Source organism: Crinia signifera, chromosome 2 (assembly GCF_055691185.1).
Source record: "Crinia signifera chromosome 2, ASM5569118v1, whole genome shotgun sequence".
NCBI lineage: Eukaryota > Metazoa > Chordata > Amphibia > Anura > Myobatrachidae > Crinia > Crinia signifera.
In genome coordinates, this window is record NC_139218.1 from 79,511,617 (window position 1) to 79,526,400 (window position 14,784).

The 14,784-nt window shown below is 43.3% G+C and overlaps 1 protein-coding gene across 1 annotated transcript in view; it reads right to left on the bottom strand.

Annotated features, from left to right (window-relative positions):
* Positions 1–14,784, bottom strand: part of SMS (spermine synthase) — a 154,402-nt gene that overhangs the window by 44,428 nt on the left and 95,190 nt on the right. Inside the window, exons 8-9 of the mRNA XM_083172464.1 lie at positions 14,362–14,476; positions 12,391–12,470 (exon numbers count right to left, since the gene is read on the bottom strand). Of these exons, the coding sequence (XP_083028590.1) occupies positions 12,391–12,470; positions 14,362–14,476 (195 nt within the window). The remainder of the gene's footprint in view (positions 1–12,390; positions 12,471–14,361; positions 14,477–14,784) is intronic.

Here is a 14,784-nt window from a genome sequence, read left to right on the forward strand (position 1 = left end):
ACACTGAACGTTATCGGCCGCTGATATCGTTCGGTCACGTCACCAGGGCCTGCTAAAAATGTGGGTCATTTGTCTACAGTATATTGCCATTGACCTGCATGTTCGGTAGATATCAATCATTGTTAATGATGTGTTGGAGCGTGCATCGTGAACAACATTGAGTGCACACACTAGACGATACGGTGAAAGATATCATTCAGAAAGACCTTTCTAAACAATATCGTTCACTTTATCTTCTAGTGTGTATTTGGCTTTACTTATATAAAGGTGGTTTGTTCCATTTCATGTATCAAACTGTTAAATATTGTTAAAACTAACTTGCACATGTTATTTTGTGTTGCAATCCGAAAGTTATTGTTTGTTTTGCTTTTATATCTTATTTTTATTAGTATTTAAAATATGTGAAAAAAGGAAACGAAGATGAAACAAACTAGCTTGGTTTGGAAACAACACGACGCACTTTCCAAGCCAACAGTTCTGTTTATTGTGGAATGCATATTGTTTTGGTTTAATTGCTGTTTACAAACACTGTGGCTGTTTTCCTTACCCAAAATCAGCTCTTAGCGTGGTCATTGTGGATTACGTCTGTAATTATCACTCTGTCTATAGGAATAGCAGAGTAAAGCAGACTTACTGTACAGTACATGTATAAATGAGAATAAACTGGGCGCTTGCTAAAGCTGACATCTAAAAACTAGACAACATTTGGGATCCTGCACAGGACAGCACATATGTGTAAATAGCAACCAATTGACATATCCTAACTTGCGCATTGAAGGTAATTCCTACATTTATCATCAGTGGAATACTTAATTCCACCATTCAGACAAAAACAAAGCTATTTGTGGAGAATGAACTGTATCCATATAACAGACTCAGAAGTAACAGAAAAATAATGATCCAGGTCTATCAGCTATCGCCATATATGTGACAAGGGCCGTATTCAATGATGCCGGCAATGGGGTTAAATTACAGAAATCGCTGAAAACAAGCGACCCACGCCGTTTAACCCCCACGCCGACCGATCACCCTATTCTATGTTCCGGGAGAATCTTCAATGCCCGATGACAGCGAGGATTCCCCCAAACAGCAAGGCTCACGACTAATGCAGGGAGCCCGCTGCATTTAGCCACAAGCTTTGCTGTTTTAGCGGGCGTACACGCCGTTTCCCCGGTCGCTGCAAAAACCTAGAGACGTGGAAAATGCGTGTGCAGGGGGTCTGTTGAAAACTGACTGGGCAAGCTGTGACAGCGAGCAGTCAGCACTGCTCGCTGTCACAGCTCACAAAAAGCATTGAATATGCCCCATAGAGGCAACAGAAACACAAAGAATGGCAACCATTTATAGGGTATTTGTATAGCTCAAAATGTAGTCCTGTAAAGAAAAACAATCCATTGATAAGTCAAGAAACCTGACATGGTCCCCGAAGGATAAACTTTAACTATAACAATTGGATATTTTACCCTTTTTTGTAGTTATTTACGGATATACCTTTCCAGGAAGAGGTAACACCCACCTACCGTCTTGATTGTTAAGATATTCTTTAGAATCAGATCTGTCAAATACTAGTTCTATAATAACCATGTATAATCAAGACGAATGTGCAGACAGCAAAAGTGTGTGCTGTCATTGTCCAAGTGGCTTTCCCAACCATCCAGTTTGACATCTGATGTCACATCTGAGGGTTTAGTCTGTTTTAGATTTGGCTTTTGAGTCTGGGACTGGAGTTAAGTGGAAATGCGAAAGCTTTATCCAGTCCCTCCACATGCTGGCCAGAAGCTCACAGAGGATAATGAGAAAGTATAGCTCCAAGCATGGGCCGGGTATTGTTAAGTACTGGTTAGTATGAGTATGCACCTGGAGCACTGCAAAGCAAACAAATGATACTGGAGAGGGGAGAGGACTGAGAGGATCCAGTGAGGTCAGGTGGGAATCTGAGTTACCGTGTTTCTCCATTAATAAGACCTACCCGAAAATAAGCCCTACCGAAATCCCCATTTTCTCGAGTCCGTGCGCTACAATATCCATTACAATGCCCCCTGCTCTGCCCCCGCTATCCCCCCCACCCCCACCCTGCATGATGAATGCTGCTACGGTATGGTAGCAGCCCTGGTACCGCTGAAGCCTCCCAGTCCCAGGGACGCATTGCGCATCACAGCGCACCATCCACGCTGTTTCTGTACAGTACCCAGGCGGAAGCGGAGTGACAGCAGCGGCGGAAAGGCTGACAAACGGGAAAGTGGGAGTTGTGCTGAAAGGTGAGGGGCAGGACTGGGGGCATAATGTGTATTCGGTAAAAGAAGGAATGGGGGCATGATGGGGATAAAATAAGCCCTACCCCGAAAATAAGCCCTATGGTGTTTTCTATTCAAAAAAATAAAGACCGTGTCTTATTATTAGGGAAAACACAGTAGGATGACAATCCAGGTAATCGGCTGGGAGTGATGCAGACACTATGTATCGGCTGGGACCAATGAAGACACTAAGCATCGGCTGAGACCGATGGTGACACTATGTATTGGCTGGCATCCATGGAGACACTTTGTATTGGCTGGGACTGATGGAGATACTTTGTATCTTCTAGGACCGATGGAGACACTTGTATCGGCTGGGACCAATGGAGACACTTGTATCGTCTGGGACCGATGGAGACACTTGTATCGGCTTGGACCGATGGAGACACTTGTATCGGCTTGGACCGAAGGAGATAGTTGTTATATACTGGACCATCAATGTATAGGCAGACTCACTGGATAACCGGTACTGGTGAAGACAATACTTACTGATAGAATCTGGTGAAAGGATTTGATGTTAGCAGGTTCAATTGGCAAATAACAACATCGGTAGAAACTGATAGCGATGACTGATGTCAATGGGTACCATTTGTAATGTCGATGTTAAAAGGTACTGGTGACACTGATCAATGACCATCGATAGTGATGATCAATGTCAGTGGGTATCAATGGTAAAAATATATCGGCTTGAACCCATGGACCAGGTGGCGCAAAAAGATGGTGAATAGCACCAAAGTCACTTTTCAGGAGAGTATCCCACAAGAGCTTCACAACATTGCACTGGCGATTTGGGAATAGTCTGCTGGCTCTTTTTATAGGTGCCAGTGGCAGGTGATTGGCTGCAGTGGCCAGCTGACAGACAAGCAAATACAGGATTGGTTGCAAAGCAATTAGATGACTGAATTCAAGGTGTCTGTACCCATATGTGAATTTTGGAGGGAACTCTGGCATGGTTCTGGTAGGCAAGAAGCCTGGAGTAATGGAGGAGAGTTCAGCGGGGAGCTATGTCTGGTGACCGCTAGAGATGAAGGGGTGTGCTGTACAATAGCAGCATGGACAATCCTCAGCAATCGCTGAGAAGGCAAACTGAGCGCTGATTCACGCACACAGCACGAGCGACCTCTGAATGCGGACCGCAGCCAGGAATGGCATATAAGCAGTAAATAAGAGCTTTTAATAACTCGGAGGGTGAAATCTGAATGATCCTGTCCAAAACACACTGTGATTTTTTCATCAGCAGTAGGACTTTCTTAGCTGGCACACTTGCAGCTCAGCTCGGGTTCTGAGGTTGTTCAAAAGTATAAAGGGGCAGTTTCCAGCTGTTGTCTGTCTGAGAACAATACACTGAGCAGGGCTGATCAAAGAGAGGTTATGCCACTGCTCCAATTAAGCTGGATATCCAACCACTTCCTGATAGCATTTTACCTGTTGTGTCAGTGATGTCACGAGCTCTTAGTACGTTCCCATGAATGCCAGCACCGCCCACAAAATATGACTGCCTCACCTGTGCGTAGGTACAGTAACATGATCAATTCCATATTTCTTAGGATTTTAAACCATAATGACACTGTGAGGAACAATATGATACCTATTTTTTCTTTCTATGGTTACAAACAGAGATTTCTACCCAGTAGAACAATTCCAACACAACAGACCTCAGGACGAGAGCTCCTGAATTTCAACTCTTCCTTTTCTGTTTTGATTAGGGATTTGATGGAAAAAATGCCAAGTAAATGTCAGCGGAAGCTGCAGAGTGCATAGGAACAATTTGTCATCTGAGCGGTGGGTGCAAGCAGCAGGGAATCCTTTGTAGAAAGCCAAGTTATCTACATGGCAACTGTCCCTGCAGCTGTGAGATCCTGGATCTGCAATCTAATTGGGTTCACAGAACCATTTGAAAAATAAATATGTTATTACAAAACTTTACAGGTAACTGTAAAACTGCTGTGATAAATATAATGCACTTGTTATTTCAGCAAAAACCGGACCTTTGATCCACACAAACCTAATCAACGGCTGTCTGTTGCAAATTCTAACAGAAATAAATGGTTCTTCTGAAAAGATCTGGCTCTCACGGGCATTGGTTTTCCCAAGGCAGACCTGAATTTTGCTACTTGAAACTATTATTTGAAAATGTTTACTTTCATGCAGCACACATTTCTGGGGCTACACAGATATAGCTGTGTCACTGTATTTGGAACAAAGAAGGACATTTAAGAATTGAGGAGGATCTTTGGCTATTACAGCTTTCTTGAAAATGTCAGTACTATGGCCCTTATTCTAGTTGAATCGGACGGATGCGTATTTCAGACTAGTGTTCTTAGCCCCGCCTACTGTATGGATCGCAGAAAATGTCTGAAGAAAAATAAACTTGATTTTATATGCTATTAAGTGATTGGCACCTCCATCTTTAGTGCAGTTACCCCACATATTTTTATTGTTCAGCTCATTTGGGTGTGACACCCCTAATTCATACCTGCAGCTTGGCATATCAGCACCCGTCATATGCGCCCCTAGTGGATAACTTGTTATCACTGACTTTCCTCTGAAGAAAAAAAAAACCCTGCCAGTATCGCAGATCCGAGTGCTGCGCCTAGACATTCATCGGATCACCATTTAGACCGATGTTGTTGCATCTACCGGTCATCTTAGTAAGGCAAAGCTTACCCACAAATTCTGCCAGAATTCCACTGCAGGAACCACTAAATCTGTGGCCTCAACATGGTTACAAAATGTCCACACTCTGCTACCCAAATGACCACAGCATGTAAATCATGCGTTCTGTGTACACACAGGCCCTTATGCTGAACGCTTCGGGGGGACTGATGTTATGCTTATGCGTATGCATAATTCTGCGCATATGCATACGTAAGGTGTGTGTGGTCACGGCGAACAGGGTGTTCACCGGGGGCCCGCACCCAACACTGCAGGCAGCGGGCAGTCGTGCCCATGGGAACGCCCAGTGCTTCATGGGCGTTCCCATGGAAATCACCCGGCGACCATCCAATGATGTGGGTGTTTCCCCATGGTCTGCAAATGGATGTTTATGTTAAACATCCATTTGCAGTTGTGCGGGCAAACCGACCATGCGAGGGGGGGGGGGCGGAACGCAAAAGCTGCGAATTCGCAAGCCTTGTGAGTCAACCAGAATAAGGTCCCCAGTCCACCCACCATGGGAGTAGAGAACAAACCACTGGGTTTGCACACTACTATAAAACAGTCCTGCATGTGTATTTGCATCGTTTCTTTTAAAGTAAGGGTAACCGGGACAAACGCACACTAGAGAACTAGAGAATAGGGTGTGGTCAAAAAATTCTATTGAAGATTGGATGTTGCCCAAAGCAACCAATCCGATTGTACTCCTTATTTATTTAGCACCTTCTCGAAGGTAAGAAATAGAATCTGATTGGTTACTATGGGCAACATCCCATTTTCAATAGAACTCCCATCTTAATAAATTTACCCCTACAGCACCTCTGAAATGTGTGCCTTACCCAGTCTCCTAAAACCACCCCCTGAATGTTGCGCACATCATGGCAGGTACTTCTCACCACTTATCTGCCCATTCAGGAAAAAGCGGAGCACCCACATAGGAACTGATCCACCTATATCAATGGGAGGTACTGTATCATGTATTCTACAGCACTGGTCCTTACTGGTGAACACAAGGTATTTAAGAAACTACTATGACACCACTAAACCAATTCACTATTAGGTAGATGTGAATTATTACTAGTTGTGCAACTACTCCCGCTCTCAGACAAACTGTATCGATTGCCTATACACTGTAAATAAAACACACCGCACGGAGTCCCTTTCTGTCTACACTAAGGAAATAACAAAAGTGCATACAGTATAATGTTAAAAAACTGAAACTAAGCACATAAAAAATTCAGTCCGGCAATTATATTTATTTTAAATTGTGAACATTACGTGTGGCACATTGTAAAGAAATTTAAAGAATAAAACTCACAAATATATTTCAAATATATTCTTTATACTTGGGTATCTTTCTAAATCAATTCTCTACTGTGACTCCTATCAACACATGGCACAATGCACGAAAAACTACCTTATAGCATCAATTACTAACTGTAACACTGACACATTTCCCTTCTTAAGGGCATATTTTATTCAAAGCAAACATGCCAATCAGTCATAGCCGCTGTCGCCCAAAGCTATTAAAATGGTTGATTTGGCACACACAGAATGCGTGATTTCCTAAAAATGCTTACTGCATGTTAAATCTGTTCAGTAATACAGAATGCATTCTAAATATCTCTAGGTATTTGAATGTGGAAAGTATGGTAATGTCATAAATGTAAACAATTATCCAGGAACTTTACTAAATCCTTACATGATTAAAGGAATATCTAACTGGTGTGTAACCAAGCAGGCCCAGCTCATAATTACTATAAATGAGCGCTTAAAAACACATCATTTAGTTTTGCTACGAAGACCCAATACATTGTGCTTACACTGCCACCTGGTGGTTAACGTAAGGAATATACAGTTTCCTCACCTCAAGCTCTATCTATCTATCTATCTATCTAGATTAGACTGGTAAGTTTTTCATTTATTTTGGTCAAGATTTTATGTTATTACACAAATATGTTTCTATTTTATATCCAAATCCACCGTGAGCAGACTTTTTTCATAACTGAATCAAAATAATCCAATTTGGGCAGCTACCAGTTACTTTGTCTTTTTTATTTACATCAGTTTTTCTGGATACGGGGGAAATTTACTAAAGGAAATTTGTAAAAAATAGGTGTATTTGTATCCAGAAATACACTTATTTGTGACAATTACTATACCGAAAATACGGCAATTCGTATTCGTATTGATAGCACATCAATACGACTACAAATTGACATATTTTCGGGATAGTAAATGTCAAAAATAAGTGTATTTCTGGATACAAATACACCTATTTTTTTACAAATTTCCTTTAGTAAATTTCCCCCTTAATCTCAAAATAAGGGCTGTCCAATTAGATCTGAAACATAGGTTTACTTTACATAAAATTATACATTTGTGATTAAGCCATTTGCATTGTTGCCCTTACACAGGATGTCTTGTATTTCTACATATCCCAAGGCAAGGATATTTCACCTGGTTAATATGAAGTGATGCTGCCCTTTTATAGAGAAAAGAGATACAGTCTGATATATGTACATACCAGGATAAACTGGTGACCTTTTATTTCCAGGCTGGAGCGGAACATTGTTAGTCATCACTGTGAGAAGGATTCTGCAATCCACTATAATATTGTCTAGAACAGTACTTGTCATATTCAATTGTTGTGGACACTAGGGGAACTGACCAACTAACCTATATTCCAGATTTAATTGGTTAATTAATGCTGCTTTCACACCGCAAAACCTGCTTTAGACCAGGTATTTAAAAAGTTTTTCAAAACGGGTCAGAGGCAGTTTACCCCCTTTCACACCATATCTAAATACCTGGTCTAAAGCAGGTTTGCGGTGTGAAAGCGATACACGTGAAAACGGCAAATTCTGTCTGAATCAATTTATACAGATGACACCTGGGCAGCCTTGCGCCGCCCGCCCCCCCCCCCCCCCCCTTCCCCCATAAATGAATCAGTTTTGTGGGAGGACCCGCGGGCAGTCTCTTGACACCCCCCCACAGCAATACCAGCAGCCTCACCAATAGCTATGCAGCAATACCAGCAGCCTCACGGCGATAACAGCAGCCATGCAGCAATGCCAGCAGTCTCACCAGTACCAGCAATTCTCCAGCAGCCATGCAGCCTATACAGTAGCCTTACAGGGATACCAGCACCTCCTCTAGTCATCACGCCGCGACACCTGAACCTTCTCTAATCGCCACCAGCACCTTCTCAAGTCACCACACAGCGACACCAGCAGCACGGTCTCTGATCTCCACACAGCGACAGCAGCACCTTCTCTAGTCACCACGCCGCGACACCTGCACCTTCTCTAGTTGCCACACAGCAATATCAACACCTCCTCTAGTAGCCATTCAACAAGAGCGCCCCCCCCCCCCCTTGTAGGCACACAACAAGCAGGATACCCCTCACAATAGACACACAGTAAAAGCAGCATCTTGTCTGAAATGAGATGGAGGGGGAGAGAGGCTGCCCCACAGCACGGATCCTACCTGTCCTGGGCAGCGCAGGGGGTCCCTACAGTGTATGTTATATCAGTGGCGGGGTCCCTGCAGCTACTAGTTCCCATATGCTGCTGGGACCCCGCCACTGATATAACATACACTGTAGGGACCCCCAGCGCGATTATTCCCGTCCCTGCGCTGCCCAGGGGGAGGTGTGTGTGTGTGTGGGGGGGGGGGGGGGGGGTAGGAATCCCGTTTCAGATCCGTTTTGATACCAAAAAAAAACGGGTCTGAAACGGGTATGACCCTTCTTTTTTACCGTTACCAAAAAACGTTTTTTTGGGAAACGGTAAAATCACTTTGCACCTTTCAGACCGCACAGATTACCGTTTCAAAACGGTTAAAAATCGGCAATATACCGTTTTTTTAGTGCGGTCTGAAAGGGGCATAAGTAGAGTGCCATCTGCAATAGATGCAAATCCTATGTAGTTAAATACTGTGGTCATATAGCAAAACAAACAAATAAAAAGTCTGTATATTAAATACCACTATACTTATTCTCTATGCTTGTTCAATTCTGGGTTGGAAACTAGGGCGCGGATTGTCGGAAAACAGCCGACTTGTTTTAAAGTCGGATCTGTTTTGTCGGAAACTGCCATCATTGCTGTCGGTAACGGCAGCATTGAATAGGCGAGGGTCGCTATTTCCGATGACGGAAATAGTGTCCGGGATTGAACACCCCCCAGAGATCAATGTGATCCTTGAAAAACACTTAGGGTATTTACTTGTGCAAATGTGCAGCAACCAATCCACAATTAGAAATAATGTTAGATGGGCAATAAAAGTAAATATTCAATTCATAATGACCAACCACTGACCGCTTACTGCGTCAGAAAAAAATGGTTAAGATGTTTAATAAGCCAAAAATGCAAAAGTAGTTCATCATACCTCCTATAACAAGACCAGCACTTATTTCCTGTTGCTGTGGCCATTCTGAACAATAAGACCACACGACAAGTTGATAGCAAATGTCTTATTCTGACACAAAAGACATAAAACATACTTTTAAAGAAGTTTTTTCCAGTACTTTATTCTTTGTATCACCCAACCAAAAGCAGGGGGATGACCAAACAAACCAACAAGAAACTGCAGGCATGGTGGGTTGAGGTATTAAATAGTGAATAGAGTGGAGACGTGGTCCATAGCAACCAATTGTCATTTTATAGAATGTACTTGATGAATGCTATGGGCAACTCGTCCACTCTTTCCCTGCTTGATAGATCATTCCCACCATTTCTATCCTCCTGCTTACACTTATCTCAGCAGTGATTTTAAAACAATTATCTTTATTCTGGTGCTATATTGTGAGGAGTGCTTTGGTAACAGCTTTGGAACATCAATAAGGACAGACAGCAGGTAAGTGCATATGTAACAGAAAAATCCGGGGTACTTGTGGAGTATTACGGCTCCCATCGTATGCCATATATAGTGGCATGCAATGGCATGCGATTGGATACGATTTTTGCAGTTTTTAACCATTTTTTATACAAAATCGCATGCGATCGTTCAATGGCCCCCAAATGTCATTTTTGAGGCTGTACCACCCCCACTATCAACGCGAACCCGAAGCGTGGCAAGCGCAGCGAGCCCGCGAGGGGCGGCGGTACGCGTCCTACGACCTTTTCATACCCCCACTATACACATCGGTGTGGAGTTGAGAATAGAAAGTGTGGCGAGCGCAGCGAGCCACCGAGCCCGAAGCGTGGCAAGCGCAGCGCGCCCCGCGAGGGGACGCGGACACCTGTGGAGCCCGCGAGGGGACGCGGATACCTGTGAAGGTATCCGTGTCCGCTCGCCACGCTTCGGGCTCGGTCACACTTTTTCTCAACTCCACGCCGACGTGGGTAGTGGGGGTATGAAAAGGTCGTAGGACGCGTACCGCCACCCCTCGCGGGCTCGCTGCGCTCGCCGCGCTTCGGGTTCGCATTGATAGTGGGGGTGGTACAGCCTCAAAAATGACATTTGGGGGCCATTGAACATGTTTGATACTAATTTCAATGCATTTGGATGCTTTTCTGTTAAAAAAACGCATGTGATCGCATGCGATGCGATTTTTTGCTATACGATGCACATCGTGGGAGCCGTGATTGTCCACAAGTACCAAATCTGGTCTTAAAAACTCTCTATTACGGTCATATTGTTTCTCTATTAAGGTCATATGGTTGATGCTACTGCTGCTTTCAAAATTTGTGGGGCCCGATACTGCCAAAATAGACAGGGCTCTCCTTCCTTCTCAAAACCCTAGCCTGCTTCGTGAGACCTCCAGTGTCTATTTTTTATACATTGCTTCAAGAGAAATATGAACTTTGTTTATGACAAATTATACTTGACAGACTTCAGCCCTGGGCCCCCTGTTTGGCTGGGCCTGGAGTCCTGGTGGTCTACCCTCCACCGATGGTGGCCCTGGTTGCTTTGCTACAACAGTTTCACTTAATTCCCTGCATGCAGATTTCCTTACCCTGTTGTTTATTCCTATGCGGCAGACAGGTAAAGGAATCAATGAAGAAAATACGGTGAGAAAGCCTGTTGGAGGCAGAATGGCGATTGGGCAGTTTCAAGTCCTTAACAGACATACAGAAGCTACTTCCATCTATCAAGATAGTGGGAAGCTGTAAAGCAACATTACACCCAGCATTCACTGGAAAATACTGGAACGTAGCAATTCATATGCAGATACAGCCTTGGTCACACACAGCGTATAGGAAGGCCACATTTTATTTTAATCAACAGAAGCTGCCCCATTCACATAATTTTGCGAATAAGATGCAATATAATGGAAAAAGTCACACACAAACATGCTCGGCGCTACCAAGGTACATGGCACGTTATGCGTAACATGACTTGTAGGATAGATGTATGTGGACACACCTGTAAAAAAAAGCTAAAGCATTGTCGTTTTAGTTATAGCTTCTGTCTAGGGTGGCCAATCCCAGGATCGGCGGGATCCCGGAATTTGGCCCCCAAAACACTGGGATTTCAATCCTGGGATTGGAGTTTCTAATCTGAGGATTTCGGGATTAGACTGCGCATGCTCTCCCAGTACCCAGCAGAACAGCACTGCGCAGCGTGACCTCTCAGCGTGACGAGATCAGAGGTCACACTGCGCAGGCAGACAGAGGTCACGCCCGGCAGTATGAAGCCGCGCGCTCAACTAGCCAGTGCGCCAGCCAACCCAGCCAGCCAGCAGCATGAACCACCCATCCCCTCGCCCAGCAACCCGGCTTCTGGCAGTATAAAGTTGACCGGCAACCCAGCTGCACCTGCAAATGTAAGTAAATGCGGGGCAGTCAGGGCGGTTTTTTATTAGGAAAGCCAATCCCGGGACCCCGGGAATCCCGGGATTGAGCATTTTTCAATCCCGGGATTGAAAAAATGCTCCAGGATTAGCTTCCCTAGTTCTATCCATCATTGAAGTAGGGTTTAGGGGATCATTTAAAAAATGGGGATATAAACAGAGGAAAGGGAGAGAGAGAGAGAGAGAACATGGCAGGAAAGAGCAGACAAATAATAAAAAAAACTGTGACACAATAAGGAGGTAACAAATAGTGAAAACATCAGCACTAGAGGGCATTCAACAGTAGGGGAGATGAGAACATTGGTTGGCAATGCTGTAAGTCTGGGCTGTATTTTTTTCCAGTGGCTTATCTTATGATGCTAATTTATTTGCAATATTGTCAATCAGCATAAACTCGAATTTCCCTCACTGCATGCCAGCACCAATTGTCAGGATATCCCTTGTGGCAGGTGCTGTGGTTCCAGGAAAGAGCTTTCACTGGTCTTAGCCAGTGAGTAATGTTTATTTGGAAGTTTTTGATAATTAATCATATACAGTATGGTGAATTAGATTATTCATATATAACTTTCAAATGATGGCATTCAATTCCCAAATCATGTTTCAGAGACACTGAAGTTTTAGCAGTTTTCCAGTTAAAGCATTTACCTGAGTAAAGTATATTCCATCCTGTTTCAAGACTTTCATGCAAAGGTCCAAAATTAACCGCAAAAACTCCCAAGTAGACTCTAGATCACAAAGAAGCAATAACAGTATGATTAGTGGCAAAGGTAAGTGAAACCTGCTATGATGGTCACTGCTTACCAGTGACGTGTGGTCGGTCAGTGGCTAGTATCGCACCCAAATTTCCACACATAAAAATAATTAGAATATACGTATGTTTGTAGTGTATAGAATAATGGAAAGATGATATTAAAAAGTTATAAATGTCTTCTTTGTATTATTCACATAATTTTTTATAGCCAACCCTCTGGTGTGTACGGAAGTTTGATGGCTGAGGCTGTGCCTGCCTGGCCTACTCTGACCGCACGTCACTGCTGCCAATACCCAAAAACTTGGACTCATTCATAATTGTCTTTATAGTTAAACATACAAATGTGATTTACATGAGGAGCATTTATGTAATATGCATAAAATGTTGTGCATTCGGTAGGTAAAGGTTTGGGAAGCGGTCATCTATTAGAATGAACTTAGGTCTACAGTCATTAGGTTGACTGGCAGGAAGGTCGACCTGACTTAAGGTCGACATGGGCCAAGGTCGACATGACTTAAGGTCGAATTTGCATAAAGGTTGACATGAGGAAGGTCGACTGGTCATAAGGTCGACATGGGGCTTTTCTCTGTTTTTTGAGCCGACAGGCGGTATTTCATGCCCTACCATCCACTAGGGCGTGGAGGAGGTTATTAAAGCTGTGGCGAGCGAAGCGAGCCACCGTGCCCGATGCATTGCGAGTGAAGCGAGCGATGCGAGGGTTCGATTCTCATTGCCAACTGTGTCCATGTCGACTGTGTCGACATTCGGATAAAAAAACAGTGAAAAACCCATGTCGACCTTATGACCAGTCGACCTTCCTCATGTCAACCTTTATGCAAATTCGACCTTAAGTCATGTCGACCTTGGCCCATGTCGACCTTAAATCAGGTCGACCTTCCAGCCAGTCGACCTAGTGGGGTCGACCTAATGACTGTAGACCTAAGTTCATTCTGACAGATGTACCGATTCCAAAGGTTTATATGGTATGATACCCCTACAATAATAGGAGAACAGGTTTAACATGTTTAATCATTTTTATATGTACAGTATGTATGTTTTAAAATGAGCCACGGGCAAAAAATTTGGTGCCTAGGGGCGGCCTGGCACTAAAATCCATCACTGGACACACATGTATGTATCTCTAGTACTCACAGGGCCTCAGGCAATGCTTTAAGTAAAATGGACTAAAATTTCTTCAAAGAAAAGTGCACAGAACAATTGCATATTTCCACAAATACAGTATACAGATCTAATGATGTATATGCCTCTGCATGGGCAGTATACTAGATGCAAGAGATACAAGTCCTAACAGGTATATGCCTAAATCAGTGGTGGGCATTAAGCGGCCCTCCAGCTTTTGTTGAACTACACATCCCAGCATGCCTTGAATCAGTTGCAGCATGGCCAAATAGCAAAAGAAGGCAGGGCATGCTGGGATATGTAGTCCATCAACATCTGGAGGGCCGCTTATTTCCCACCTCTGGCCTACATGGTCCACAATGCATATATGCACCCATACTGAATTTTGCCTATGTAAAGACAAACCGCTAATTCTCACATTTGCATGAACTCTTTTTTGGAGAATTAAACCGCTCCACAAAGGACACCACTGAATGTTTCTGTTTTAAACTTAATGTATGTAAAAGCCATAAAATTGGAACAAGGGGTGAGATTTAATAGGATGAGAGATTCAGAAAGTGAGAGATTTGGTCTCCAGTTTTTTTAAAGCAGCAATCATTTACACTGCAAAACCAGTTTGATTTTGCAGTGTAAATGATAAAAAACTGGAGATTTCTGACCAAATCTCTCACTTTCTGAATCTCTCATCCCATTAAATCTCACCCAAGGTATCAAACTAAAATTACCTTCTTCAGGAGAAGTGGAAATTGGGACAGCAGTGAGGTCATTAATCACGTAGTCAAACATTCGTCCTTCTTTGGCATACATCTTCAATACAGGGATACAATCTTCAACCAAAACCTGATTAAGGCAGACAGACAACACCAGGGTTATTCCAGGGATGTTAAGATAATCACACTGTAATGGAATATAATAAACACCATAATAATATTATGCATACCTACTCCTTCATTAAACATTAATTAACTATACAATCAATAGTACTTACACAAGATATTGCAGAGTTCTGGTGGGAAAAGAAGTGGTGTGATATTTAAATATTGAATTTACCTGCCTAAAATGTAATATCCTTTTAGGCGCATGTTCAATTTTGCAATCATTATCGGGGAAAAAAACATTGCACGGGGCTCTTCCTGCAGCAGCAGAGT